This window comes from Doryrhamphus excisus, chromosome 10 (assembly GCF_030265055.1).
Source record: "Doryrhamphus excisus isolate RoL2022-K1 chromosome 10, RoL_Dexc_1.0, whole genome shotgun sequence".
NCBI classification, from domain to species: domain Eukaryota; kingdom Metazoa; phylum Chordata; class Actinopteri; order Syngnathiformes; family Syngnathidae; genus Doryrhamphus; species Doryrhamphus excisus.
In genome coordinates this window covers 9,180,104-9,207,203 of record NC_080475.1, presented here as the reverse complement: position 1 = coordinate 9,207,203, position 27,100 = coordinate 9,180,104, and the positions used below count along the sequence as shown (strand labels likewise).

The following is a 27,100-nucleotide window of genomic DNA, read 5'->3' as shown; positions in this document are numbered from 1 at the left end:
ACTACAACCCATGCCAAGCCAAAACTCAACTCTGACCCCTGATCTTACTTGATATATTTTCAAAAAACCCGTTTGGTGCTTGAATCGGACTTAGTTTTATATACTTTTTTGTCTAAATTAAGCATTTCCAAGCATAAAACTGGCTAAACTAACTAAAATAAGCATAATAATCATAACAATAACATGGGCTACTGTTGCGACTGTAACCCATGCCAACCCAAAACTCAACTCTGACCCCTGATCTTACTTGATATATTTTCGAAAAACCCGTTTGCTTCCTGAATCGGACTTAGTTTGACATATTTTTTGTCTAAATTAAGCATTTCCAAGCATAAAACTGGCTAAATTAACTAAAATAATCCCAATAATCATAACAATAACGTAGGCGACTGTAACCCATGCCAAGCCAAAACTCAACTCTGAACCCCGATCTTACTTCCTGTTCTCCACACAACCAGAACACACTTATTGCAACACACACAAACACTGGTTATATTTGTCTTAATTTGCTTATTATATCTGGAATATGGAATACTGGAAGTGAATGAATGTATGTTCAAATAGAATTCAACTATTACCACAATATTAAGTATTACGAGTGTAAAGTTGTGTGCATGTTATTTCATGTCTGGAGTTTTTTTTAATAATGTTAAAAAATATATATTTTGCTCTCGGTATGAAAATATTTCATTTATAGATAACAAGCCCTACTTCGCAGACATTCAGTTATCATGGTCGGGTTTCGAACCAATTAACATGATAAACGAGGGTCGCATGACTGCCGAAGACAATGCCATCTCTGTGGTGAAAAAGTGAAAAAGTACAGCTCCGTGAGAGCGCTCGCACGTGCAAACATTCCCATGGATTCCCAAGCTTGGCAAGGGGCAGAAGTAATGGAATGTGGGCCATGTCGGATTTCTGAATTCCCTCAGTCAGAGGCACCCCTCGTCCTCCTCACGTTACAAGGGAGCGCATTCCAAGCCCCCGTGTCACTGGTACATGTCACTGGTCCGTGCCCAGTATTACCATAACTGGTTGGACAAAAGCGAAGAAAATTATTCAACAATGTTTTCAAAAAATATTATATTAGGAAAGCAGGAAGTGAACAAATGTAACAGTTACTGATCGAATCTGATGCATGATCAAATGAAATAAAAAAATTAAATAAAAATAAAATAATAAAAATAAAATAATAAAAAAATAAATAATAAAAATAATAAAAATAAAAATAATAATAAAAATAATAAAAATAATAAAAATTAAAATAAAAAAATTTAGAACAACGATCCAAAACACGGCAGCAGGTCTTGTTGACGAAAAACAGAATGAAGACCTTGGAGTGACCTCGTCAAAGTCCTGACCTGAATCCTATTAAATAGTGGTTGCTGTGATTGTTCATTCCACTGAATTCCATTCACAACTGCTCAGGGTGCGCTTTGCCTGCGCCAAGAATAGACCAGTTTGAATCTGGCAAGCTTTCAGCGCACCTTTGGCGCTCTGTAAATTGTCACCGCGCCATCATCTTGTCATTTTGGCGCAGTCAAAATCTTCCACTACCACTACCGCTGTGCGGGGTGCGCCACCAAAATAAGAGCCCACTATGTTACGATTATTATTCTGTGGTTGCCACTAACTAGGAAACTGTCATTGTGTCTATCTGCCGTCTGGCCCTCAGAGACATTTAAGAGCTTCTCAGATTGATGCTCGGAAACCACAAAGAAGAACACTACCCCCCCCCCCACCCCCCACCCCCAAATATCACTTTTCTTTCACACGGAAGTGACTTTGAGTTGCGAAATTAACACCTCAGGCAAATGCGTCTGCTTTACAGGAAGGAGGAAGCAAAGGAAATAATAGCGAAAGATGACTTCCTGTATCATCTGTTTGTCCTTTCTTATAGGCAGATATTCTTTATTCTTTCTATCTACGTATACTATATTGACTATATTGTACTATATTGGTACCCATTATGTCATTGTATGGTCAAATCATCTCGTACTTCGGTACGTGACTAAAAAAACAAAAAAATTAATAAAATAATGTAAAAAAAAAACTTTGAAAGCAGGAAGTGAACAAATGTAACAGTTACTGATCTAATCTGATGCATGTTCAAATTAATTAAAAAAATAAATTAAAATGAAAAAATAATAGAAATAAAATAATTAAAATAATTAAAAAAACAAAAAACTTAATAAAATAAAGTAAAAAAAAACCTTATTATTAGGAAAAAAATGATATTAGGAAAGCAGGAAGTGAACAAATGTAACAGTTACTGATCTAATCTGATGCATGTTCAAAAGAATTAAAAAATAAATAAAAATGAAAAAATAATTGAAATAAAATAATAAAAATAATTAAAAAAACAAAAAACTTAATAAAATAAAGTAAAAAAAAACTTATTATTAGGAAAAAAATTATATTAGGAAAGCAGGAAGTGAACAAATGTAACAGTTACTGATCTAATCTGATGCATGTTCAAATGAAATAAAAATAAAATAAATAAATAAATAAATAAATAATAATGAAAATAATGAAAAAAATATTAAAAATAAAAATGATTAAAATTAAAATAAAAAAAATAAAAAAACTTAAATTTTGTTATAGCACATTCCAGCTGTCTTTGGGCGAGAGGCGGGGTTGATGTTTGCTAAATACAAGGATGAAGAGTCTTAAACTTAAGCTTAAACTATATTAGGAAAGCAGGAAGTGAACAAATGTAACAGTTACTGATTGTAAAAGTACCAGATGGAGGGGTAGGATTTAATAAGCTTTGCTTCTTCCTACTCCTTTTGGACATGCGGAACTGGGAACTGATTATGTGATGCATTCAATTGTGATCTGATGCATGTTCAAATGAAATAAAACCATTACCATTATTACCATTATTACCATTATTACCATTAAGTCGGTAGTTTGTCCATCCATTCGAATTCACATTCACAGTCCTAAGGCAATAATCATGTTTTTTTTTTAACATCAAACATCAATGATTTTTGACATGATGGCACCTGTTCCCTGCAGCACTTTGGCAAGGCATACTTCTTATGAAGTAAATAAGGAAAGAACAGTATTTAACCCGTGAAGGATCGGCATAGAGAGCAAGGGAGGATTGTGTATGAGAAAGGAGACGTCTGGAGCCAAGGACGCTGATGTTGGGGCTGATAGCTGCCATCCACCAGACAAAGAAGGACCCACCGTTGACAGTCACACAAAAAAACACACATACTTTTTTTTCTTTTTTGGTACGTTTCTGCTATTCTCTTCACCCCCCCCCCCAAATCTGTCTGTCTCAGACATGATGTTTACAGTGTGACCCCCGGTCACTCATGATAGGAATCATTCCATCAAGATAATAGCTAAATGACACTTGAATTTATAGGAGGTGGTCTACTCCGTGTGTGTCCTCTTGTGAGTCTTTGGAACTTTTCAATGATGATTTCTTGTCGTGTAATCAGGATCCAATTTTCACCTCTGCTGCTCTGCTTTTCCCCTTTTCATTTTCCTCCCCGCTCATTTTATATTCCTGCTTCATTTCAACTGGCTGGAAAAAATCATTTCCTCAGCGGCCTGGGTGGTCTTCACGTATGCACGCACACGCACACACATGCACACGCATGCACACGCACACACACACACATGCACACGCACACACACACACACTCCATGGGTTTCCTCCGTCTGTTACTGTACGAGCCGCAGTTTCCGCTCCCAAAAAGAATCACCTAATCGCTGCTCAATTGTGGTTGGACTAGCTTATTCTAGCTAGCTAACTGGCTAGCTAACTAGCTAGCTCACTAGCTAGCTAACTTTCATCTGGTGGCTAGGGTAACCCTCTTCTTTTCACCTAGCCATAAAGCAGACATCTAACATGCGTGCTTATTCGTGCTAGCTAACTAGCTAGCTAACAATAGCGAGCTAACTAACTTTCATCTGGTGGTTAGGGTAACCCTTTTCTTTTCACCGAGGCATAAAGCAGACATCTAAGGTGTGTGTTTGTTTTAGCTAGCTAACTAGCTAGCTAACCAGCTAGCTAACTAGTTAGCTAACTTTCACCCGGTGGCTATGGTAACGCTTTTCTTTTCACCCAGGCATAAAGCAGACATCTAACATGCGTGCTTATTCGTGTTAGCTAACTAGCTAGCTAACTACTAGCTAGCTAACTAGCTAGCTACCTTTCACCTGGTGGCTAGGGTAACCCTCTTCTTTTCACCCAGGCATAAAGCAGACATCTAATGTGCGTGCTTATTCTAGCTAGCTAACTAGCTAACTAACTAGCTAGCTAATTAGCTAGCTAACTTTCATCTGGTGGCTAGAGTAACCCTTTTGTTTTCACCCAGGCATAAAGCAGACATCTAACGTGCTTTGTTTTTTTAAACTAGCTAGCTAACTAACTAGCTAACTAGCTGGCTAACTAGCTGGCTAACTAGCTATCTAACTTTCATCTGGTGGCTAGGGTAACCCTTTTCTTTTCACCCAGGCATAAAGCAGACATCTAATGTGTGTGCTTATTCTAACTAGCTAGCTAGCTAACTAGCTAGCTACCTAGCTGGCTAACTTTTATCTGGTGGCTAGGGTAAACCTTTTCTTTTCACCTAGGCATAAAGCAGACATCTAATGTGTGTGCTTATTCTAATATGCTAATGTGCTTATGCTAATTAGCTAGCTAGCTAAATAGCTAGCTAACTTTCATCTGGTGGCTAGGGTAACGCTTTTCTTTTCACCCAGGTATAAAGCAGACATCTAATGTGCGTGTTTATTCTAGCTAGCTAACTAGCTAGCTAACTACTAGCTAGCTAACTAGCTAGCTGATGTTCATCTGGTGGCTAGGGTAACCCTTTTCTTTTCACCTAGGCATAAAACAGACATCTAACGTGTGTGCTTATTCGAGCTAGCTAACAAGCTAGCTAACAAGCTAGCTAAGTAGCCAGCTAACTTTCATCTTGTTGCTAGGGTAACCCTTTTTTTCACCCAGGCATAAAGCAGACATCTAACGTGAGTGCTTATTCTAGCTAGCTAACTAGCTAGCTAACTTTCACCTGGTGGCTAAGGTAACCCTTTTCTTTTCACCGAGTCATAAAGCAGACATCTAAGGTGCATGCTTGTTCTAGCTAGCTAACTAGCTAGCTAGCTAACTAGCTTTCATCTGGTGGCTAGGGTAACCCTTTTCTTTTCACCTAGGCATAAAGCAGACATCTAATGTGTGTGCTTATTCTAGCTAGCTAGCTAGCTAACTAGCTGGCTAATTAGCTAGCTAACTAGCTGGCTAACTTATTCTAGCTAGCTAACTAGCTAGCTAACTAGCTGGCTAACACACAGCTAGCTAACTAGCTGGCTAACTAGCTAGCTAGAATAAGCATGCACATTAGCTCATTAGCCAGCTAGTTAGCTAGCTAACTTTCATCTGGTGGCTAGGGTAACCCTTTTCTTTTCACCCAGGCATACAGCAGACATCTAACGTGAGTGCTTATTCTAGCTAGCTAGCTAGCTAGCTAACTAACTAGCTAGCTAACTTTCATCTGGTGGCTAGGGTAACCCTTTTCTTTTCACCTAGGCATAAAGCAGACATCTAATTTGTGTGCTTATTTTAGCTAGCTAGCTAGCTAACTAGCTGGCTAAATTATTCTAGCTGGCTAACTAGTTAGCTAGAATAAGCATGCACGTTAGCTAGTTAGCAGCTAGTTTAGCTAGCTAACTTTCATAAGTAACCCTTTTCTTTCCAACCAGGCATAAAGCAGACATCTAACGTGCGTGTTTATTCTAGCTAGCCAATTAGCTAGCTAACTAGCTAGCTAACTAGCGAGCTAACTTTAAATTAAAGCATAAAGCAGACATCTAACGTGCGTGCTTTATGCGATGTGCCCTCACCCAACACACGTTAGAGCCCAAGCAGGGAGGCGAACATCCTGAGGGTTTTTTCTCTCATCTAATATCAAAGAGACAATCTTTCAGCACTTCTCTCATGACAGCTCGTTTTATGTTTTTATGCATCGCCCCTGGAAAAGTTTGGCTACAAATATCCCTCAGATTTGCTTGCCACACTCTTTAACACCCCCGCCCCCCCCCCCCCTGATTACAGTTACCTGTTTACCAAGAACTGGTGTTCATCTGCCAAGTGTGCAGATGAACACCAGAAGATAGGATGATCCATTCCTAGCTTGATTGGCCTCTCAGCGTATTGTTCAGCCTTTGAAGGCTTCTCTGATGACATGGCAGGGTGATGTCATACCGTTTCAAAACCTCATGCGGATCAGGTTTGTAATGTGGACCGGTCCCAAGAAACCCCCCCCCCCCCTGTGACCCCGCGGACCCCCATCAGATTGTTCGAGCTCGATGGGGACTGATGTCACTCGTCGCTGTTGTAATCTTTCATAGAGCGAAACCTGAAACTGTACTTTTCTGTCTTTTGTCCCGAGTTAAGGTTGCGGAGTTTGAGTCCCTGTTCCCATATGCGTCCCGCGTTGGCACGGTCATCATTTACAGTGCTCTTCCTGCAGTCAGCATGTGTGTTTGGGTGACTGTGTGTGGGCGTGTGCGGTTGGTCGCAGAGTTTATTTTTCTTATTCTAAATCACCCCTAAAAACTCACTAATTGGTTCGGTTCCAGTGTTAGGTAATGAAGGGAAATGAACAATTACTCTTGCGTTTGTAGTCAAGGGGGGGTGTGCGTTCGTGAGTGGATCTGTGTGTCCTTGTGTGTGGTCACGGTCAAAGTCAAGTCTCAGGTCGGTTTCGCCATCGCTTGTGTTTGTGTGCCCATTGTAGGGCCCGGATCCCCCAACACCAGAACACCCGGAAATCTGGAAATCGGATGCCTCCGTCAAAGATGCGGACTAAGGCATCGTTCATGTAGATGTCCTTTGTATTCCTGCTTTTTTCCGACATCATCAACTTTCCTTACTCCCTCTAAATTCGCCCCCCCCACCCCCAACTCTGTAATACTTGTCACTGTTTCCTTGATTTGACTTCAATCACCTCGATATCGGTTATCACGGAGTACTTCTAATCTGTCCTTAGAGGTTTGTGTACAAGAAGGTTCTGGCGGCGTTCACATTCCGTATGCTCTCATTGCTGTCGAACGCTCCTGCCAAGTGTGCGAGGTGAGAAAATAGCTCATAGTCGTTATCGGAAAGACTGGAGATCTAATGCTAATAGTCATGTTTCATAGTATTTACAGTACTTGTACCACAACCCGTGCTAATTCGAATTGAATCCCTGATCTGTCGTCAGGGAAAACCCAACGGCGTTTACACTCCAATTGTTGTATTGTCCTAGACAGACTGGTATCTCATTAAAAAAAAAATCCTTATTGGGAGTGACCAGGATGGATAGGATCAGGAACGGGTACATCAGTAGAAGGATGCTGCCAGGTAGGAGGCGTAGAGGAAGACCAAAGAGGAGCCAAAGTTGACTTTTCCACAACTTATGCTAATTCTAATTGAATCCCTGATCTGTCGTCAGGTAAAACCCAACAGCGTTTACACTCCAAATGTTGTATTGGCTTCATACAACATAAAAAACTGGTCCTAGACAGACTGGTATCTCATAGAAAAAATATATATTTTTCCACGATTTGTCCTATATTCCACACGAGCAGAACTGGAGGTAGCAGAAATGACGCTGACGTTCTTATTGGGAGTGACCAGGATGGATAGGATCAGGAATGGGTACATCAGTAAAAGGATGCTGCCAGGTAGGAGGCGTAGAATAAGACCAAAGAGGAGGTTTGAAACCAAAGTTGACACATGCAGAACTGGAGGTAGCAGAGATGAGGACGCTGAAGTTCTTATTGGGAGTGACCAGGATGGATAGGATCAGGAGATAGTGATAGAGATAGTGAATATATTGGTAGAAGGATGCTGCGTTCAGAGCTGCCAGGTAAAAAGCGTAGAAGAAGACCAAAGAGGAGGTTTGAAACCAAAGTTGACTTTTCCACAACCCATGCTAATTCGAATTGAATCCCTGATCTGTTGTCCCAACGCCGTTTACACTCCAAATGTTGTATTAGCTTCCAAAACTGGTCTTAGACAGACTGGTATCTCATAAAAAAAAAGATATAATCCACACAACAGAACTGAAGGTAGCAGAGATGAGGACGCTGAAGTTCTCATTGGGAGTGACCAGGATGGATAGGATCAGGAGATAATGCTGATTCTAATTGAATCTCTGATCTGTGGTCAGGCAAAACCCAACAACGTTTACACTCCAAATGTTGTATTTCCATATAATAGTACTACTACAGACAGTATTTTAACATTTCTGGTCACTCGTGCAATCAGCTGTTGCCATGTGCTACTGTTACCGGGCGGATCTCAAGAAAGCCGCCAATAACAATATAAATAAAGAAACCGCTGCATTATTTACAAGCTGATATTACTCACAGATAAGTAGCGAGAGGGTTGATGTCGCTCGGCACCGACGACAGTCCCAGTTCCGAGCAGTCCACCATGACCAAGATCCCGTTTTGTTCACAGTGGCACAGCGCCGGACACGGCATTCCCGCTCCTTGCCTCTTCTGCATCCGACCATAAGTCCAGACTCCGGGGGCGGACGCCGTAACTCCGTTAGCCACGCAGAGAATCAGAAGCACATGCAGCATGTCGGACCGTCCACCTGTCTGCATCCGCACCTGGACCGACTACCGGAAAGGTCAGGATCTGATATTCCTTGTGTCAAATGAGGGGAACAGATGATCTGGTTTTCCTCAGTTTTTTTTTATTTTTATTATTATTATTAGTGCTATAACTCTAACAAACCTGTTTCTTCTGGAAGATGTCTACACTTGCTACTTCCACAACTTCTTCTCATCTCTTTTGTATTCCCGTTAGCTTGTCATCCATTTCCTTCGCCAAAAACAAGTGCACTCTGTCCGCCTATTTCGCTCTTGTTCGTATATATCTTTCTCCTTCTGCCTCCCTCTCTTTACCTATTGTAGAAGGAGCGCACGAGTGGGGAATGAGGTCCTCTCATTGGTCCATAATTTAGGGATGGGCTGGAGCATCTCTAGAAGGTGGGAGGGGCCCACAATTCCTGAAACTCTTCCCCTCTCTTTCCCCTGTTTTATTTTGCTGTGAAGAGAATGACTGTTTGAGTAAAAAAGGACATAGGGAGGGGGGCTGGGGTTTGGATTTGGGGGGGGGGGGGGGGGGGGTGATACAGTTTAATGTGAGAAAATGAGGAGACCTTATGAATGAAGTGAGAGAACATTTACAGCTAAAAAAAAAAAAAAAAAGGAGCATAAAAGTCCGGAAAACGAGATGGTTGTGTAATAGCTACATACATGAAAAGGTTCGGAGTGTGACTGTTTGGAGGAAATTGGAATTCTGACACTTGAGCGCCCCTACTTCGCTAGAATGATCAGAATGCGGCGTCTCGTAAGTCACACCTTCTTAGGTTTCTGCTGCCGCATTGTCGGCGACTCACAGAAAGTCCACTCGCATGATGATAGTCGTGATCGCGTTCACGCAAACACGGAATGGAAATCTTCAGGGAATGTTGCTGGGAAAATGTAGTTGTTTAAAATATAAACCGCTTATTTTGCTAAATTATATTCTCCCTCGGGGCCGAACAGTGGAGGAGTGGTTTGCATGTTGGCCACACAGTCAGGAGATCGGGAAGACCTGGGTTCGATTCCCTGCTTGGCACCTCTGTGTGCAGTTTGTATCCGGTTCCCTCCCCCATTCCAAAAACATGTTAGGTTAATCGGAAACCTCAAATTATCCATAGGTTTGAATGTCAATGATGGCATAATAATAATAATAATAATAATAATAATAATAATAATAATAATAATCCAGTTTCCTCCCACATTCCAAAAACATGCTAGGTTAATTGACCACTCCAAATTGTCCATAGGTATGAATGTGAGTGTGAATGGTTGTTTGTCTATATGTTTCCTGTGATTGGCTGGCCACCAGTCCAAGGTGTACCCCGCCTCTCGTACCCCGAAGACAGCTGGGATAGACTCCAGCTTATCATGAGGATAAGCGGCATAGAAAATGAATGGATGGATATTCTCCAGGAATAATGACCAGGATGGATAGGATCAGGAACGAGTACATCAGAGGGACATTGCATGTTAGAGGCCTTGAAGATCAAGTCAGAGAGGCTAGACTGACATGGTTGGGAAGTGGAGGTAGCAGAGATGAGGATGCTGAAGTTCTTATGGGAGTGACCAGGATGGATAGGATCAGGAACGAGTACATCAGAGGGACATTACATGTTCGAGGCCTTGTCGTTCAAGTCAGAGAGGCCAGACTGAGATGGTTGGGAAGTGGAGGTAACAGAGATGAGGATGCTGAAGTTCTTATGGGAGTGACCAGGATGGATAGGATCAGGAACGGGTACATCAGAGGGACATTACATGTTAGAGGTCTTGGAGATCAAGTCAGAGAGGCCGGACTGACATGGTTGGGAAGTGGCGGTAGCAGAGATGAGGATACTAAGGTTCTCGTTGGGAGTGACCAGGATGGATAGGATCGGGAACGGGTACATCAGAGGGACATTGCATGTTAGAGGCCTTGAAGATCAAGTCAGAGAGGCTAGACTGACATGGTTGGGAAGTGGAGGTAGCAGAGATGAGGATGCTGAAGTTCTTATGGGAGTGACCAGGATGGATAGGATCAGGAACGAGTACATCAGAGGGAAATTACATGTTAGAGGCCTTGGAGATGAAGTCAGAGAGGCAGGACTGAGATGGTTGGGAAGTGGAGGTAGCAGAGATGAGGATACTAAGGTTCTCGTTGGGAGTGACCAGGATAGATAGGATCAGGAATGAGTACATGAGAGGAACATTACATGTTAGAGGCCTTGGAGATCAAGTCAGAGAGGCCGGACTGAGATGGTTGGGACGTGGAGGTAGCAGAGACGAGGATACTAAGGTTCTCGTTGGGAGTGACCAGGATAGATAGGATCAGGAACGAGTACATGAGAGGAACATTACATGTTAGAGGCCTTGGAGATCAAGTCAGAGAGGCCGGACTGAGATGGTTGGGACGTGGAGGTAGCAGAGACGAGGATACTAAGGTTCTCGTTGGGAGTGACCAGGATAGATAGGATCAGGAACGAGTACATCAGAGGGACATTACATGTTAGAGGCCTTGGAGATCAAGTCAGAGAGGCCGGACTGACATGGTTGGGAAGTGGAGGTAGCAGAGATGAGGATACTAAGGTTCTCGTTGGGAGTGACCAGGATGGATAGGATCAGGAACGAGTACATGAGAGGAACATTACATGTTAGAGGCCTTGGAGATCAAGTCAGAGAGGCCAGACTGACATGGTTGGGAAGTGGAGGTAGCAGAGATGAGGATGCTGAAGTTCTTATGGGAGTGACCAGGATGGATAGGATCAGGAACGAGTACATCGGAGGGACATTACATGTTAGAGGTCTTGGCGATCAAGTCAGAGAGGCCAGACTGACATGGTTGGGAAGTGGAGGTAGCAGAGATGAGGATACTAAGGTTCTCGTTCGGAGTGACCAGGATGGATAGGATCAGGAACGAGTACATGAGAGGAACATTACATGTTAGAGGCCTTGGAGATCAAGTCAGAGAGGCCGGACTGAGATGGTTGGGAAGTGGAGGTAGCAGAGACGAGGATACTAAGGTTCTCGTTGGGAGTGACCAGGATGGATAGGATCAGGAACGAGTACATGAGAGGAACATTACATGTTAGAGGCCTTGGAGATCAAGTCAGAGAGGCTAGACTGACATGGTTGGGAAGTGGAGGTAGCAGAGATGAGGATGCTGAAGTTCTTATGGGAGTGACCAGGATGGATAGGATCAGGAACGACTACATCAGAGGGACATTACATGTTAGAGGCCTTGGAGATCAAGTCAGAGAGGCCGGACTGACATGGTTGGGAAGTAGAGGTAGCAGAGACGAGGATACTAAGGTTCTCGTTGGGAGTGACCAGGATAGATAGGATCAGGAATGAGTACATGAGAGGAACATTACATGTTAGAGGCCTTGGAGATCAAGTCAGAGAGGCCGGACTGACATGGTTGGGACGTGGAGGTAGCAGAGACGAGGATACTAAGGTTCTCGTTGGGAGTGACCAGGATGGATAGGATCAGGAACGAGTACATCAGAGTGACATTACATGTTCGAGGCCTTGGAGATCAAGTCAGAGAGGCCAGACTGAGATGGTTGGGAAGTGGAGGTAGCAGAGATGAGGATGCTGAAGTTCTTATGGGAGTGACCAGGATGGATAGGATCATTTTTACGTTTCCTAGCATCACTAAAAAACAACGTAATTCCCTCAGAACTGTGTTGGTTTAAGCTATTTTTCAATTTTTTTTTTCTTGTATTTCCAAAAACTACATATTGAAATAACTTTTCCTCCTTTGAAAGTTCTTCCTGTCTCCCTGCCACTCCATCTTTCCGTCTTTCTTTCGCCACCGTTCTCTGTGGGCTCAATAGTTTCTCATTAATTAATTAACATTCCTATGTCACTGTGTTTTCTGAGGGGCCTTTGTTATGGTCCTACAAAACCTCTTTCAGAGCCGTTCTTCACATAGTCTCTCTCATGCTCTCTCTCTCTCTCTCTCTCTCTCTCTCCCACTCCCTCGCTCTCTCTTTTCTTCTGCTTTGTAATGGAATGTCTGTTTTTGCTAACCTCTGTCCATTGTCATTTTAAATATGTTGTGCACGGCGGTATCAAGTGGTGCTTTATGTGTGCGCTGTTTTTCCTGCAAAACCCTTTGAACGTATGTACTGACAGTTCAAAGGAGAACCTTTGCATACACATGCACGATCCTTTGCACACACACACACACACACACACACACACACACACACATTCGAACTTCATCCACCTTCAAACTCGCCCACTCCCTGCACTCGCCGCCTTTCTCCTTCCTGTTCGCAGAGCTCTGTCATCTTTTAAACGTTCTTTAATTGTCTGGCCCCCGGGGGCAAGCTCTTTTATGAACACACACACACACACAACATACACTGTAAAAGCTACATGTCTGGTCTTCTGCCTGCCTCACGGTCTTGTTTCTGTCTTTCTCGTTCTGATTGTTGCCGCTTTTCCTTGTTTTTCCAACATATAGATTTTGCTTTTTGTAGTCAATGAATTAATCATGTTGTTTAGTATGGTGCGTTTGAGGTACATAGACATACGTATGAAAAGAATGGTTGTTTGTCTATATGTGCCCTGTGATTGGCTGGCCACCAGTCCAGGGTGTACCCCGCCTCTCTTGCCCGAAGACAGCTGAGATAGGCTCCAGCACCCCCCGCAACCATCATGAGGATAAGAGGTAGAAAATGAATGAATGAATTAATGTATGAGGGCCGACCTTGACCTTGACCTTGACCTGATCAGCTGGGCTTCATGGCATCATATGGTGAAGTCTCCACCTTCCCGGTTTCCACACCAATTCCAAGGTGCAACCCCCCACACACTGGGCACGGTCGTGCATCAGTCACAGATTTGGTTTGGCGTCAGTTGGAGATCTGTTTATTGTACCGAACACATATAGCGGCTGCGCTGGGCTTCTTGTCCCGGCCTCTCAATCTATAGAGAAATACACACCATTGGGCACGATCGTGCATCAGTCACTGACTGTCTGCTTGCTTTTGTTGGTTTGGCGTCAGTTGGAAGTCTGTTTATTGTACCGAACGCAGTGCTTTTGAAAAAAATACAGTCAACAAGACTGATAATCCCACAAATTATTTCTCTGTTTGCATGAATCACCAACTTCACGCAGTTTATTAAATATAATAAAAGAATAAAGTCTCAAGGGTCACGTACACACATACACAGTACACATATAGCGGCTACGATGGGCTTCTTGTCCCGGCCTCTAAACGTATTGAGAGGGGCATATGCAGCTTGCAATTCTGTTTCATAAAATACACACCAGTGGGCACGATCGTGCATCAGTCACAGACGGTCTGCTTGCTTTGGTTGGTTTGGCGTCAGTTGGAAGTCTGTTTAAAGTACTGAATGGAGTAATTTTGAGAAAAATACTGTCAACAAGACAAGATAATCCCACAAATTATTTGTGTGTTTGCATGAATCACCAACTTTTTATTTATTATTAAAAATAATAAAAGAATAAAGTCACCAGTGGGCACGATCGTGCATCAGTCACGGAGTCACACATACACAGTTACACATATAGCTGAATTATAAACAATACATTTAGCGACTTCAATTTCGGACTTCAAATAATGTTCAGATGTAAGCCCCGCCTATTATGATTAAGCCACGCCCATTTCTGGTTTATGTCTGATGTACTGATGTACTGATGCCATTGTTTCATTAATAAAATCTTCCTGACATTTAGTGACCTATTTGGGTCAATAATGCGTACAATTTGCTTATATATGCATATGTTTTTATTAATTTTTTTATAAAAAATTTTTTTTTTAATTTTTTAATTGCCAGTCACAAAAAAAAGTTTATGGTTTATGCCAAAACAAATTCCTTTGAATGCATGCAGACTTCATAAAGCGCCATTGTCAACAACGCACAGTGCTGTCATTTTCTACTCGTCTCTTTCACATCGTCTCTCACGCACATCAAATAGTCTCCATCAGATCAAAGCGCTCGGCCCCGCCCTCCCCTCGCGTCCTCCTCATCTGCGCTACGCTAACTGTAAACATTATCCAAGGCAACGGCAGCCTGGAAGCCGCGAAGACAAGTAGCTACCTGACATCTGACACTAACCGGAGAACACTCTTGCTTGGAATAACACACACCGAGCTAGCTACCTGAGCCCCTGGCAGCCGCCCATTCAGCGGGGTCACCCCCCCCCCCTCCTCACCCGTGTCGTCTGCTCCACCCCATCGTCCATTTCATTTGTCCCGCCCATCCATACGCTAATGTTGATGCATGTCAGATGCCTTGTTTCTGTATTTGTGCATGGCAGGGCTCTGGTGGCGCACCTGAAGGGCAACCTTGTGTGTGTGTGTGTTTGTGTGTGTGTGTGTGTGTGTGTGTGTGTGTGTGTGTTGAGCGGAAGAAAGCGAGACGCTGCTTTTCTGGCGGCGGCAGGTGTGTACTCCGGCTTTTCATGGGAAACCACCTGAAAGGCAACAAAAGATTCTTCTCCTTCCACCCCCCCCCCCGTCACTCTCTTCCTCCCTGCATCTCACAGTACAAAGGAAAAAAAAAAAAAAAAGAAGGTGGGGTCAAAGGGGGATGAGGTAAGGGGATGGACGAGGGGTTTGCTGGTGAGTGGGATTGCAACAATAGCGCCCCCCCCCCCCCCCCCAGAGATGTGATTAGTCATGGAGTTCAGTAAGGCGCTCCACTCCGTCACAGGCCAAAGTGTTGAAATCATCACCTCAACTGGGGGCCCGTCGAGTCCGCGATGTCAAATTCCAGAATTGTTCTTTTGGAATCGGACAACAAGACGGTTATTCCATAAAGTACTGTCCTGTCAAGTTGCACACAGATGCAGTTCACTGGGCCGGTGCCAGCTGGTGCCAGTTGGTGCCAATTTGTGCCAATGCAATTTGCTGTGGCGCCTAGTGGCACCAATAAGGTGCCTAGTGGCGTGCAGTGGCCCGTAACGGCGGCAAAAATTTAGTTTCATTCATTCATTCATTTTCTTCCGCTTATCCTCACAAGGGTCTCGGGGGGGTGCTGGAGCCTATCCCAGCTATCTTCGGGATAGAGGCAGGGTACACCCTGGACTGGTGGCCAGCCAATCACAGGGCACACATAGACAAACAACCATTCACACTCACATTCATACCTATGGACAATTTGGAGTGGCTAATTAACCTAGCATGTTTTTGGAATGTGGGAGGAAACCGGAGTACCCGGAGAAAACCCACGCATGCACGGGGAGAACATGCAAACTCCACACAGAGATGGCCAAGGGTGGAATTGAACTCGGGTCTCCTAGCTGTGAGGTCTGCGCGCTAACCACTCGATCACCGTGCAGCCCAAGAAAATTTTAAAGATTTTTAAACATTTTGAAATGTTCATAAATTGAAATAAAATTTAAAAATCTTTAAATATTTTGAAAATAAATAAATAAATAAAATCTTTGTGTCACCAAGTGGAACCAAATGGAATCCACTGGAATGTAATGGCGCGAGCCAAGTTGCGCCAATGATGCTAGGAGTCCACTGGGCCGGTGCCAGTCGGTGCCAGTTCACACCAATGCAATTTGCTGTGGCGCCTAGTGTCGCCAATAAGGCACCTAGTGGCATGCAGTGGCTCAAACTGGCTCGTGGTGGCCCGTAACGGCGGCAAAAATTCAGTTTGGCGGCAAGAAAATGTTGTTTACTAAATGTTCATAAAATCTTTGTGTCACCAAATGGAACCAATTGGAATCCACTGGAATGTAATGGCGCGAGCCAAGTTGCGCCAATGATGCTTTGAGTCCACTGAGCCAGCACCTAGTGGCGTGCGGTGGCTCAAACTGGCTCGTGGTGGCCCGTAAGGGCGGCAAAAATTGAGTTTGTCGGCAAGAAAATGTTGTTCAAAATGTTTCAAATCTTGGTGTCCACCAAGTGGAACCAAATGTTGCAAAATACAAGCCGCCTATTGGAATCCACTGGAATGCAATGGTGCGAGCCAAGTTGCGCCAATGATGCTAGGAATCCACTGGGCCGGTGCCAGTTGGCGCCAAAGATTATGTGATTGGCGCATAGTGGAAATTCGGCACCACATCGAGCCACGACGCACCAATCACATAATGTTTGGCACCAACTGGCACCAACTGGCACCAACTGGCGCCGGCCCATGGACTCCTAGCTTAATGTACTATTGACCAAACATTGTATATCCGAATCTGATGTTATAAGATCTGATGTCCGACTGTTTTTCTTCGCTTCTTTACTTGCGGCCTGAGTATCTTAGTGTTTTGATCCTCGATGTATTTGATGTCTCTTTGGTGATATCGTGATTTGAGGTTTAATATGATTAAGTACTTTAACAAAGCCGACAGGTCTACGCTTGCACCTCACTCAGGACAGACGCTTCACTCTGTTTGATGCTATTCTCAGACGCCACTGGCGCTGTAGGCGTGTGTGTGTGTGTGTGTGTGTGGTTTTGGGTGACTTTATAGGTGTAGGTATGTGTTTGCACTTGTGAACGTCAAAGTCGGAGGATCTGCAACAAGTTGATTGAGCAGACTCAGTTGCACGGATGCCATATGATCATGAATAGCATGTATGTTCGTGCAAGCTTGTGACAAAACGTGCGTGGCTTTTGTTAGCGTACCCACTTTCAGTATGATAGCATCGGCCATGTCAGAATGGATGCAGACAGATGAGGAATGTTAACATTGACTCAAAGTACTGGATTGTCTCCATTGAGTTTGTCCATGCATATACAGACAGAAGAAGAAGCAGACAAAAGCTTCATATTAGCTACAGAATTGTCATCTTCACATTTTGACAAATGCCCAACAAACGTGTAACTTTGGGTGCACAAAAAGACCGGAAAATGTACCTCCAGGTTTCTGGATTTTAACATCAGAAGTACACTAAGTGGCGAAATGTCGCCATCTTCTGGTGTAAAACAGAACAGCGTCAACATTGATTTCTCCTTCCTGCAGTAGTAATAATGAGTCCTTGTAGTCTGTTTCTGTCCTGATCTGGAGAAACAGAGATTCAAACCCAGCTCTTCCAGATCTCATGACTGTGTGGCAAAACATTCTAACCACTTTTCCACCGTGCAGCCTTGCCGATGGTTCCTTTTATTAAAATCGTGACAATTGTCATGAACCCTTAGATGCATAAGTGGGTCAAAAATGACCCGGTCAGGTTGTTTTCTTGAAATAAATTTGTTATCATTTCATATTCCAGGTATTCCTAAAAAAAAAAAAAAACATGATTTTGATATCATGCCATTCACATTTTTAAGAAATTTTTGTTGTTGTGTTACTACCCCATCATTTTTTGGGTCAAAAATGACCCGGTCAAATTGTTTTCTAGAAATATCTTTGTAATTAATTTTTTTTAATCATTTCATATTCCAGGTATTCCTTAAAAAAAACATGTTTTTGCTATCATATCAAATTTTTAAGTTACCTTTTATACATTTTAAGAATTTTTTGTTGTTGTGTTACTACCCCATCCTTCCATAAGTGGGTCAAAAATGACCCGGTCAGGTTGTTTTCTTGAAATATCTTCGTAATGAAATTTTTTTATCATTTCATATTCCAGGTATTCCTTAAAAAAACATGTTTTTGCTCTCATATCAAATTTTTAACTTACCTTTTATACATTCTAAGATTTTTTTGTGTGTGTGTTACTACCCCAACCTTCCATAAGTGGGTTTCAAATATTTCAAATATTCATTCAAAAATTCCACAAACCTTTTTCAAAAGAGGAAGCCACGTTATTGCGTGTCTCATATTGTTGTTCTTTGTGACGATATATGAAGTACAAATTCAACCTGTCACCACTGGAAACTCCTTAAATTGCACAAATTGCCGCCTAAAAGCCCCCAAAATATGGAGTTGTTCCACATAACGCTTGACACTTCACTCCCTCGCAATGACCGACTGTCCTTTCTCTTATCTCGCTGCAAAGGCGATGATTTATGTGCTAGCTTTGCTCCAGTTTGTGTGTTATTCCGATAAGGTGTGCGTACGGGCCTGCGTGGCGGTCCGTGTGGTTTATGAGTGTTTATTGAGACCACAGATTATAAGGCTGCCTACCCAAGGACCCTAATAACGTTCCGTGGGAATGCACGGTCCCACCAGTTCCCAATCCCATTTCTTATCTTCGGCATTCCCATATGAATTATGTAGGCTGTACTGGAGATCGTTTTACCGCTCCTCTCCTGGTCTTACACACAAGCAGCTGAAATAATCGCAGTAAATTATAACCGATATCAGTCTCACCATGCGTGTACAGTGTTTGCCTGAGAATGTGCAGTTTTATCAGAACGTTATTACTCATTGTGACTGTAATTTGACTGTAAATATTGTAGGTCTTATTGACCGGCCGTAACATTAGGTACACTTGATGCATCAGATTCCAATTGAGTGCATCCCATAATCAGTTCCCAGTTCCACATGTCCAAAAGGAGTAGGAAGAAGCAAAGCTTATTAAATCCTACCCCTCCATCTGGTACTTTTACAATCAGTAACTGTTACATTTGTTCACTTCCTGCTTTCTATAATACAGTTTAAGGTTTTTTTGTTTTGTTTTTTTCCCTAATATACATATACATATATATATATATATATATATATATATATATATATATATATTTCCTAATATTTTTTATTTTAATTATTTTTTTTAATTTTTATTATTATTTTTTTATTTTATTTTTTATTTTTATTTTGGTACGGATCAGATTACAATTGAATGCATCCCATAATCAGTTCCCAGTTCCACATGTCCAAAAGGAGTAGGAAGAAGCAAAGCTTATTAAATCCTACCCCTCCATCTGGTACTTTTACAATCAGTAACTGTTACATTTGTTCACTTCCTGCTTTCCATAATACAGTTTAAGGGTTTTTTTGTTTTGTTTTTTATAATTAAAAAAAAAAAATTTAAATGTATTTTTTTTTTTTTTTAATTTTCGTATGGATCAGATTACAATTGAGTGCATTAAATAATCAGTTCCCAGTTCCACATGTCCAAAAATGTGGAACTGGTTACAATCAGTAACTGTTACATTTGTTCACTTCCTGCTTTCCTAATATAATTTGTTTTTTTTTTTACTTTATTATTTTTTTAATTTATTTGTATTTTTATTTTTATTTTTATTTTTATTTAATTTTATTTTTATTTTTATTTTTATTTTTATTTTTATTTTTATTTTTATTTTTATTTTTATTTTTATTTTTATTTTTATTTTTCACGTCATTTTGAATTTTTTCTCATCATTTTGACTTCTTACTTCATAAATATGACATTCTTTTTGATAATTATGACATTTAATCATTTTTATTTTTATTTTTATTTAATTTTTATCACATACCAAAGTACGAGGTGATATGACTTTACTCAATCCATCCCATAGTTTGATTCCATAGTTATGTTTATTGCCATGTTTGCAACTTCTAACAGCTCATATCTATGAAATAATTACAATACAGAGTCAGGTTAATTTGTAGGTTAAATAAAACGCAAATAAAGTAAAGAAACTTAATAAATCTTAATAATGCCATTGTTTTTGGTTTCTTTTTCAGTTGCTGTTTCTTATAATTTGGCGACAGCCAGTGACTTCCCAATAGGAACAACGATGGCAGTCGAGAGGCGCCGATATTTGGAGACCAACCACAGGTTTTGCATACGCATCCGTGTCTCTGCTCTATGACGATATTGTATTACCGACACGGCAACATGGCCAACTGTCATGAGTGCTTATGCACTGGACTCTGCTGGCCTCTATTCGGTTCTTTCTCCAAGATGGGGGGGGGGGGGCGTTTTTTTTTTTGCCAATTTACACACACAAACGCACGCTATAAATTTGCACACTGTCTTTTTTTTTTTTTTTTTTTTGTCTTAGCTAGTGGGGAATTCCCAGTAAGCTGCACACATACAGGTGATTTGCGTATGCTCGCTAATCTCGGGAGTTTGGCTATAACTGATAACCCGCCACACCTGGACACACACACACACACACACACACACCGACACTTGATCAAGTCCACTCGGAGGCTTTTCAAGTCGTGGGTGGGCGTGGGCGCCAAAAGCCGTCGCCGTGAGTCCGTTAAAGGACTGCCCATTAAATCTCTTATGCTCACTCGCACACAAAAAGATAAGACACACAAACTGGAAGATCTAGAAAGCTTTCTGCAGCGGTTATTGTGTGTAGCTGCTCTAGAGGAGTCCACAACTTAATACAAAGGGCCGAAAAATGGGAATATTAGATCCCATTTGATAGCAGGAATAGGTGTGTCCCATTATGTGCATTAATTAGCTGTCTCTTTTTAGCTGATTTTATATCTTTAGAATGCACAGAAAAGAGAGATGTGTGTTCATGGATTCAAAGATTGTGGATGATGGCCAAAATAAAAATAAATAAAATTAAAATACAAATAAAATATAAATTAAATTAAATTAAATTTAAATTTAATTTAATTTAATTTAATTTAATTTAATTTAATTTAATTTAATTTAATTTAATTTAATTTAATTTAATTTAATTTAATTTAATTTAATTTAATTTAATTTAATTTAATTATTACCACAGATCCGACACTTAGTGGAGGTGCACATTAGGTATACATGCCATTGTCACCAATCGACAAAGACCCGAATGTTCTATAATTAACTCCCAAGCGGTACTGAGGACTTCCAGACTACTGCCGAAACACACGTTCTAATCCCCGTCAGAGTGACTCATACTTTAGGGGTGTGCAAAGCAGTGTATTTGTTCATGTTGGAAAAGTATTTGTATTTGTATTGTATTGTATTTGTAAAATTTTAAATACCCCTCATAAAATAAAATAAAATAAAATAAAATAAAAAATATTTTTTTTTCATTAATCCACCAATGAACCTGTAAGGAAAAAATAATAATAATAACAGCCACAACCTCATCGATGGCTGAACCAAAAACAAATCAAATATTGTAGCATGGGGTATATTGTGTTGTTCCAAGCTGCTGTTTCATGTGTGAGCTCTAGGGGGCAGTCAGGTTCAGCATGCTGGTTAGCAAGGCAGTAAGTGCTGTATGCTGCTGTTACAAATAAATGTCCAACTGAATATCTCAGCCGCCATTACAATATCATTATGAACATGAACATGTGACACAGACTGTTTCGCTCTGTCCCCGAATTTTCATTACGTGAATAAACTACTTGACTGACAAGCGCTAAAACTGCAGCGACGCCACACGGCTTCTTTTATCACTCAAACCCTGGATTGTATTCTACATGATTTATGCTACTGCAGGAAATCAAGGTTGTTTACTGGAAATCTTTGGAAGCTTGCAAAACATGTTTGGAAAAACCCTGAGTGCTGCAGTGAACTGAGTGACGGTTAAAGTTGGTATAACTTATTTGCACCTGGAGCAGTCAAACAAGGTGATAAAGCCAAAGTGACATTCGACCCTTGTCATTAGAAACACACAAAGAGGCACGGACAAGCGGATACTTCTCTATTCTTGGCAAAAGTTCTTCATCCAGTGAATGGAATTAATATTGGTTGATTGATTTTACACTGGGTATGGTGGAAGAAATATTTGATATTTTCTCAACAAAAGTACATCAAACATTGAGAGGCTGGACAGAAACAGAAGTCCATTTTATTTTATTTTATGTTATTTTATGTTATTTTATTTTATTTTATTTTATTTTATTTTATTTTATTTTATTTTATTTTATTTTATTTTATTTTATTTTATTTTATTTTATTTTATTTTATTTCTGGGGGAGGGTCTATTTTAAATTTTACTCAAATACGTACAAATACTTTTCCAACATGAACAAATACACTGGTTTGCACACCCCTAAAATATGAGTCACTTTGACCGAGATTAGAACGTGTGTTTCGGCAGTAGTCTGGAAGTCCTCAGGACTGCTTGGGATTAGATTTTGGTTCAGCCATCACTGAGGCTGTGGCTATTTTTTTTTTCCTTACCGGTTCATTGGTGGATTCATGAAAAAAAAAAAAATATTCCCAAGTATTTTTATTTTATTTTATTTTATTTTATTCTGGGGGAGTGTCTATTTTAAATTTTACTCAAATACGTACAAATACTTTTCCAACATCAACAAATACACTGGTTTGCACACCCCTAAAATATGAGTCACTTTGACCGAGATTAGAACGTGTGTTTCGGCAGTAGTCTGGAAGTCCTCAGGACTGCTTGGGATTAGATTTTGGTTCAGCCATCAATGAGGCTGTGGCTATTTTTTTTTTCCTTACCGGTTCATTGGTCGATTCATGAAAAAAAAAAACATTGGTCAATTTTTATTTTATTTTATTTTATTTTATTTTATTTTATTTTATTTTATTTTATTTTATTTTATTTTATTTTATTTTATTTTATTTTATTTTATTTTATTTTTTCTAGGGGAGGGTCTATTTTAAATTTTACACAAATACAAATACTTTTCCAACATCAACAAATACACCGCTTTGATTAGAACGTGTGTTTCGGCAGTAGTCTGGAAGTCCTCGGGACTGCTTGGGAGTTAATTATAGAACATTTGGGTCTTTTGGTGACAACGGCATGTATACCTAATGTTATGGCACAAGTGTACAGACCTCCCACGTCCACGAAGCGTCGTATTTGTGGTAATAATTCAATGTGATGAATTTGTGCACTAAACGTAGACAACTTCAAGTTGTAAAGTTAGTGACGTCATTGAGTTTTTTATCATGGGGGTGTAAAAAAAAACCTTCATAGATACGACCCCGACTTACCCGTCCAATCAGATAATCGACATAACGTGTAGAACAAAACTAAAAAAAAAAAAACCCACTCCAAACTTCTTTGCATTTGTTTTTTTTTTTTAGCAGGGTTGCCTTCGCTGAATGGAGAAAGTGCAGGAATCCACAGCGCTTCTCCTGATCAAACCTGAATCAAGTCGTCAGTCAAACCACACCCACTCCATGTACACTTTCATCCAAATGGGCTCGGACGCGTCTGCCAAGGCTATAAAAGAGTCGACACACAGGTGAGTCAAAGCATCGCTCAGGTGGGCTTTTTGATGCCTCAGGCGCTCACGAGACGGCGAGGGACATTTCATAAGGTACGGGTGGGTGTTCTCTTCTATCGCTGTCAATCAGTCACAGACTAAATTTGATGTCAATTTTTTTTTTCTTTTCCCAGGTTTACCTTATATTATGTTGGCAGATATGGAAACGGTGAGTTATGATTTCAGATGTTTTTAGGTTTGTTTTTTTTTTTACTGTGTAGTAGTTATTTTTAGTAGATATTTTTTTGTATGAAACGTCATTATTCAGACTTTTATTATTTTATTATTGGCATACATTTGATAGTCAAATTGCAACACGCGTAGTTCCAGTGTTTATGGCTGGCATATGTCCACTAAGAAAACAAACTTGATGCAAATTGTGAATGTAACAGAATATATTCAAATGATGCTAACGTGGATAATAATAATAATTTGTAATCAGTGATGCATATGATTTTTATTTTCTTTAAACTCGATAAAGACGTAGACATGGACTTTCTTTATTGTCATCGCACAATAACACAGCAGTGAAATTGCCAACGAAATGGCTCCCGTGTAATAATAAATAATAAATAATAAATAATAAATAATAAATAATAAATAATAAATAATAAATAATAAATAATAAATAATAAATAATAAATAATAAATAATTGGCAACGAATTGCCTGGCTCCCGTGTAATAATAAATAATAAATAATAAATAATAAATAATAAATAATAAATAATAAATAATAAATAATAAATAATAAATAATAAATAATAAATAATAAATAATAAATAGATTACATCAAATATGAACAATGTACAGCGTAAACAGTACTTTGTACAAATAATTTAAATAATTCCGAATAAATAATAATAAATATAAATAATAATAAAATAAAAAATAAAAAATAAAAATAAATAATTTAAACAAATTAATGCAGTTATAAAATCTTGTTTTTATCATCTTCTGCTTTTATCTAAAATTAAATCTTTTTCATCTTTGCGACACTTTGAGCAAGTCAATGCACTTTAGTCTGGAATTAGCCAAAAGTCTCTCTTACGGTTAGTCCAGAACTCTAAGGAACCAAAAAGGGGGAGCACATCACCCCAATTATGGCCTCCCTGAATCAGTTGCCTGTTTCGCTTTAGGATTGATTTTAAGATTTTATTGTTTGTTTTTAAGGCGTTGAATGGGCTGGACCCCAAATACATCTTTCGGACCTCATCTAAATTTAGTCTCCAGCGCGGTCACTAAGGTCCGAGGACCAGCTCCAACTTGGGGTGCCCAAGACGAGACTTAAGACCAGGGGGGACCAAGCCTCGAAAGCTTTAAGTCTCGTCTTAAAACCCACTTGTATTATTTATTACACTTATTATTATTATTATTTATTTTTATTGTTTTTATTTCTTATATTTTTTATTGATTAGCTTCTTATTTTTAATATTTTAATATCTATTTTACTATTTTATTTCTTAAATGATATTTTAGTTTGGGATTTTTACTTTTTATTTTACTTGGAAACTCTGTTTATAAAATTCACTCATTCATTTTCTACTGCTTTTCCTCACGAGGGGTGCTGGAGCCTATCCCAGCTGTCTTCGGGCGAGATGCTGGGGGACACCCTGGACTGGTGGCCAGCCAATCACAGGGCACATATAGACAAACAACCATTCACACTCACATTCATAGCTATGGACAATTTGGAGTCGCTAATTAACCTAGCATGTTTTTTTTTTTGGAATGTGGGAGGAAACCATAGACGGGGAGAACATGCAAACTCCACACAGAGATGACCGAGTGTGGAATTGAACCCTGGTCTCTTAGCTGTGAGGTCTGCGCGCTGACCACTCGACCACCGTGCCACCTGTTGTGTTATATAAATAAAGTGGATTGGATTGGATTATGATGCAGATGACTTATGTGACGGAAGTCCGGCTCGCTGGCGGACGGGGATTCTGGAACGTAGCGGCACCCTCTTCCTGCCCCGAGGTGGACCTGGAGGTAATTGAGGAATATCTACAGGAACATTCGCTGGAGGTCCAGCCTGCACACGGATGCACGTCACGTCTAACCGCCGAGATGCAACATGCGGACTCCCATCACGGCACCGGGATCCCAGGACTAGACAATAACTGGTGTGGTCAGTATGCCGAGGAATGGCACTGCGGCGGGAATACGGAATATGACCCAACCTGGCTGTGTTCCCATCCGAACCAGTGGGTAAGTCCCAATTTTTCACTGACATTGGATTTTTCTGTCCAGTTCCAATATCTACCCAACCAAAACGGAATCTTCTTAGCCAGTATCGATGCTTATGTACGTTTATTCCAGAATAACGGCACATATTCCAAATGCATTGACTTGGACTCCCAGTGCCAGGAATACCACGATGCCGCTTCCCCATCCTCTTCTAGTGAAAACCGACCCAACAAGGACTTACTTCTTGCTCCGATGTCAGGTACGATTTACGATCACTTTGCAAAAAAAAATCACCGTAATTTATCCGTCGTTATTTCCTCTTTCGCAGGAAAACGTAAGGAGCGTTTGTTCCAGTTCCTGTTTGAGATGCTCCAAACCCCGTTGATGCGAAGCTGCATCTGGTGGGTCCAGTCCTCCTCGGGCACCTTTCAGTTCTCCTCCCAAAACAAAGAGCACCTGGCGGAGATATGGGGGCGCCGTAAGGGGAACCGTAAGACGATGACGTATCAGAAAATGGCGCGGGCGCTGAGGAATTACTCGCGCACGGGCGAGATCCAGAAGGTGAAAAGGAAACTGACATATCGTTTTGATGAGAAGACGCTAAGAGGCTTACAAGGAGACTCAAACGCAATGTAGGAAGCAGGATGGAGTCACGTGACTGGAAATGACCTTTCAAAATAAACTAGTAAAGTTTATTTTATAGTGGCAATTAGTTGCCATTAGCTGCGAAGATGTTTTACTGGATGGCAGACATGTTTTTTAACCAATTATGTTCAAATTTTTGAATTTTTTTAACAGAAAAAAAACAAATACTGAGTATTTTAGAGACAAATAAAGTCAGGTACAAATGTAAATCTGATAGGTTGTTGCCAGATCTACTTTATAAGTGGAACTTCTTTTAATCTGATATGTTTTGTGTTTGCGTGTGCAGCTTTTGACCCAATTTTTGTATTTAAAATGTTGTCACAAGATCTATGTGTGTGCCTAATATTTTTTTTTTTGTAATAAGAATCAGAATATTAAATATTTTCAAACTATCCTGTCATTTTTCATGTTTTATTTCCTGTCTCTTGAACTTAAACTTCTAAACATAAACTGCTACTAGCATGCAGGCTAATGCTAAGAGCACAGCAGCCGCTAGGCGGCACCAAAACATTGAGGAAAAAAAATAACCTACCCAATAATTATATGCGCCAAAGCAAAATTGCTTAATTTAACATCATAATCATAGTTTATACTTTAAACCACGAGATAGCGGACATCTATAACTTTCCATGTCAATTTCAGACTTAATAATGTTACGAATGAAGAACCGTTTCCGGTTAAACTACACC

At 40.5% G+C, this 27,100-nt stretch overlaps 2 protein-coding genes across 7 annotated transcripts in view; one reads left to right on the top strand and one right to left on the bottom strand.

Annotated features, from left to right (window-relative positions):
• Window positions 1-8,927, bottom strand: part of LOC131136629 (leucine-rich repeat-containing G-protein coupled receptor 6-like) — a 47,942-nt gene extending 39,015 nt beyond the window's left edge. Inside the window, exons 1-2 of the mRNA XM_058083716.1 lie at window positions 8,753-8,927; window positions 8,378-8,662 (exon numbers count right to left, since the gene is read on the bottom strand). Coding sequence (XP_057939699.1) covers window positions 8,378-8,619 — 242 coding nt within the window. The 5' untranslated portion in view covers window positions 8,620-8,662; window positions 8,753-8,927. The remainder of the gene's footprint in view (window positions 1-8,377; window positions 8,663-8,752) is intronic.
• Window positions 1-26,745, top strand: part of LOC131136654 (transcription factor PU.1-like) — a 66,413-nt gene extending 39,668 nt beyond the window's left edge. The window contains exons 1-8 of one of the 6 annotated variants that reach the window (XM_058083790.1): window positions 4,890-5,048; window positions 8,471-8,645; window positions 20,117-20,210; window positions 23,397-23,557; window positions 23,713-23,747; window positions 25,479-25,787; window positions 25,899-26,025; window positions 26,095-26,745. In XM_058083790.1, the coding sequence (XP_057939773.1) occupies window positions 23,727-23,747; window positions 25,479-25,787; window positions 25,899-26,025; window positions 26,095-26,402 (765 nt within the window). In that variant the 5' untranslated portion in view covers window positions 4,890-5,048; window positions 8,471-8,645; window positions 20,117-20,210; window positions 23,397-23,557; window positions 23,713-23,726 and the 3' untranslated portion in view covers window positions 26,403-26,745. Of the gene's footprint in view, window positions 1-4,889; window positions 5,049-5,386; window positions 5,457-8,470; window positions 8,646-20,116; window positions 20,211-23,396; window positions 23,748-25,478; window positions 25,788-25,898 lie in introns of those variants that run through there. The other 5 variants (XM_058083788.1, XM_058083784.1, XM_058083785.1 and 2 more) reach the window with 5 other exon arrangements.
• Window positions 26,746-27,100: the final 355 nt, after the last annotated feature.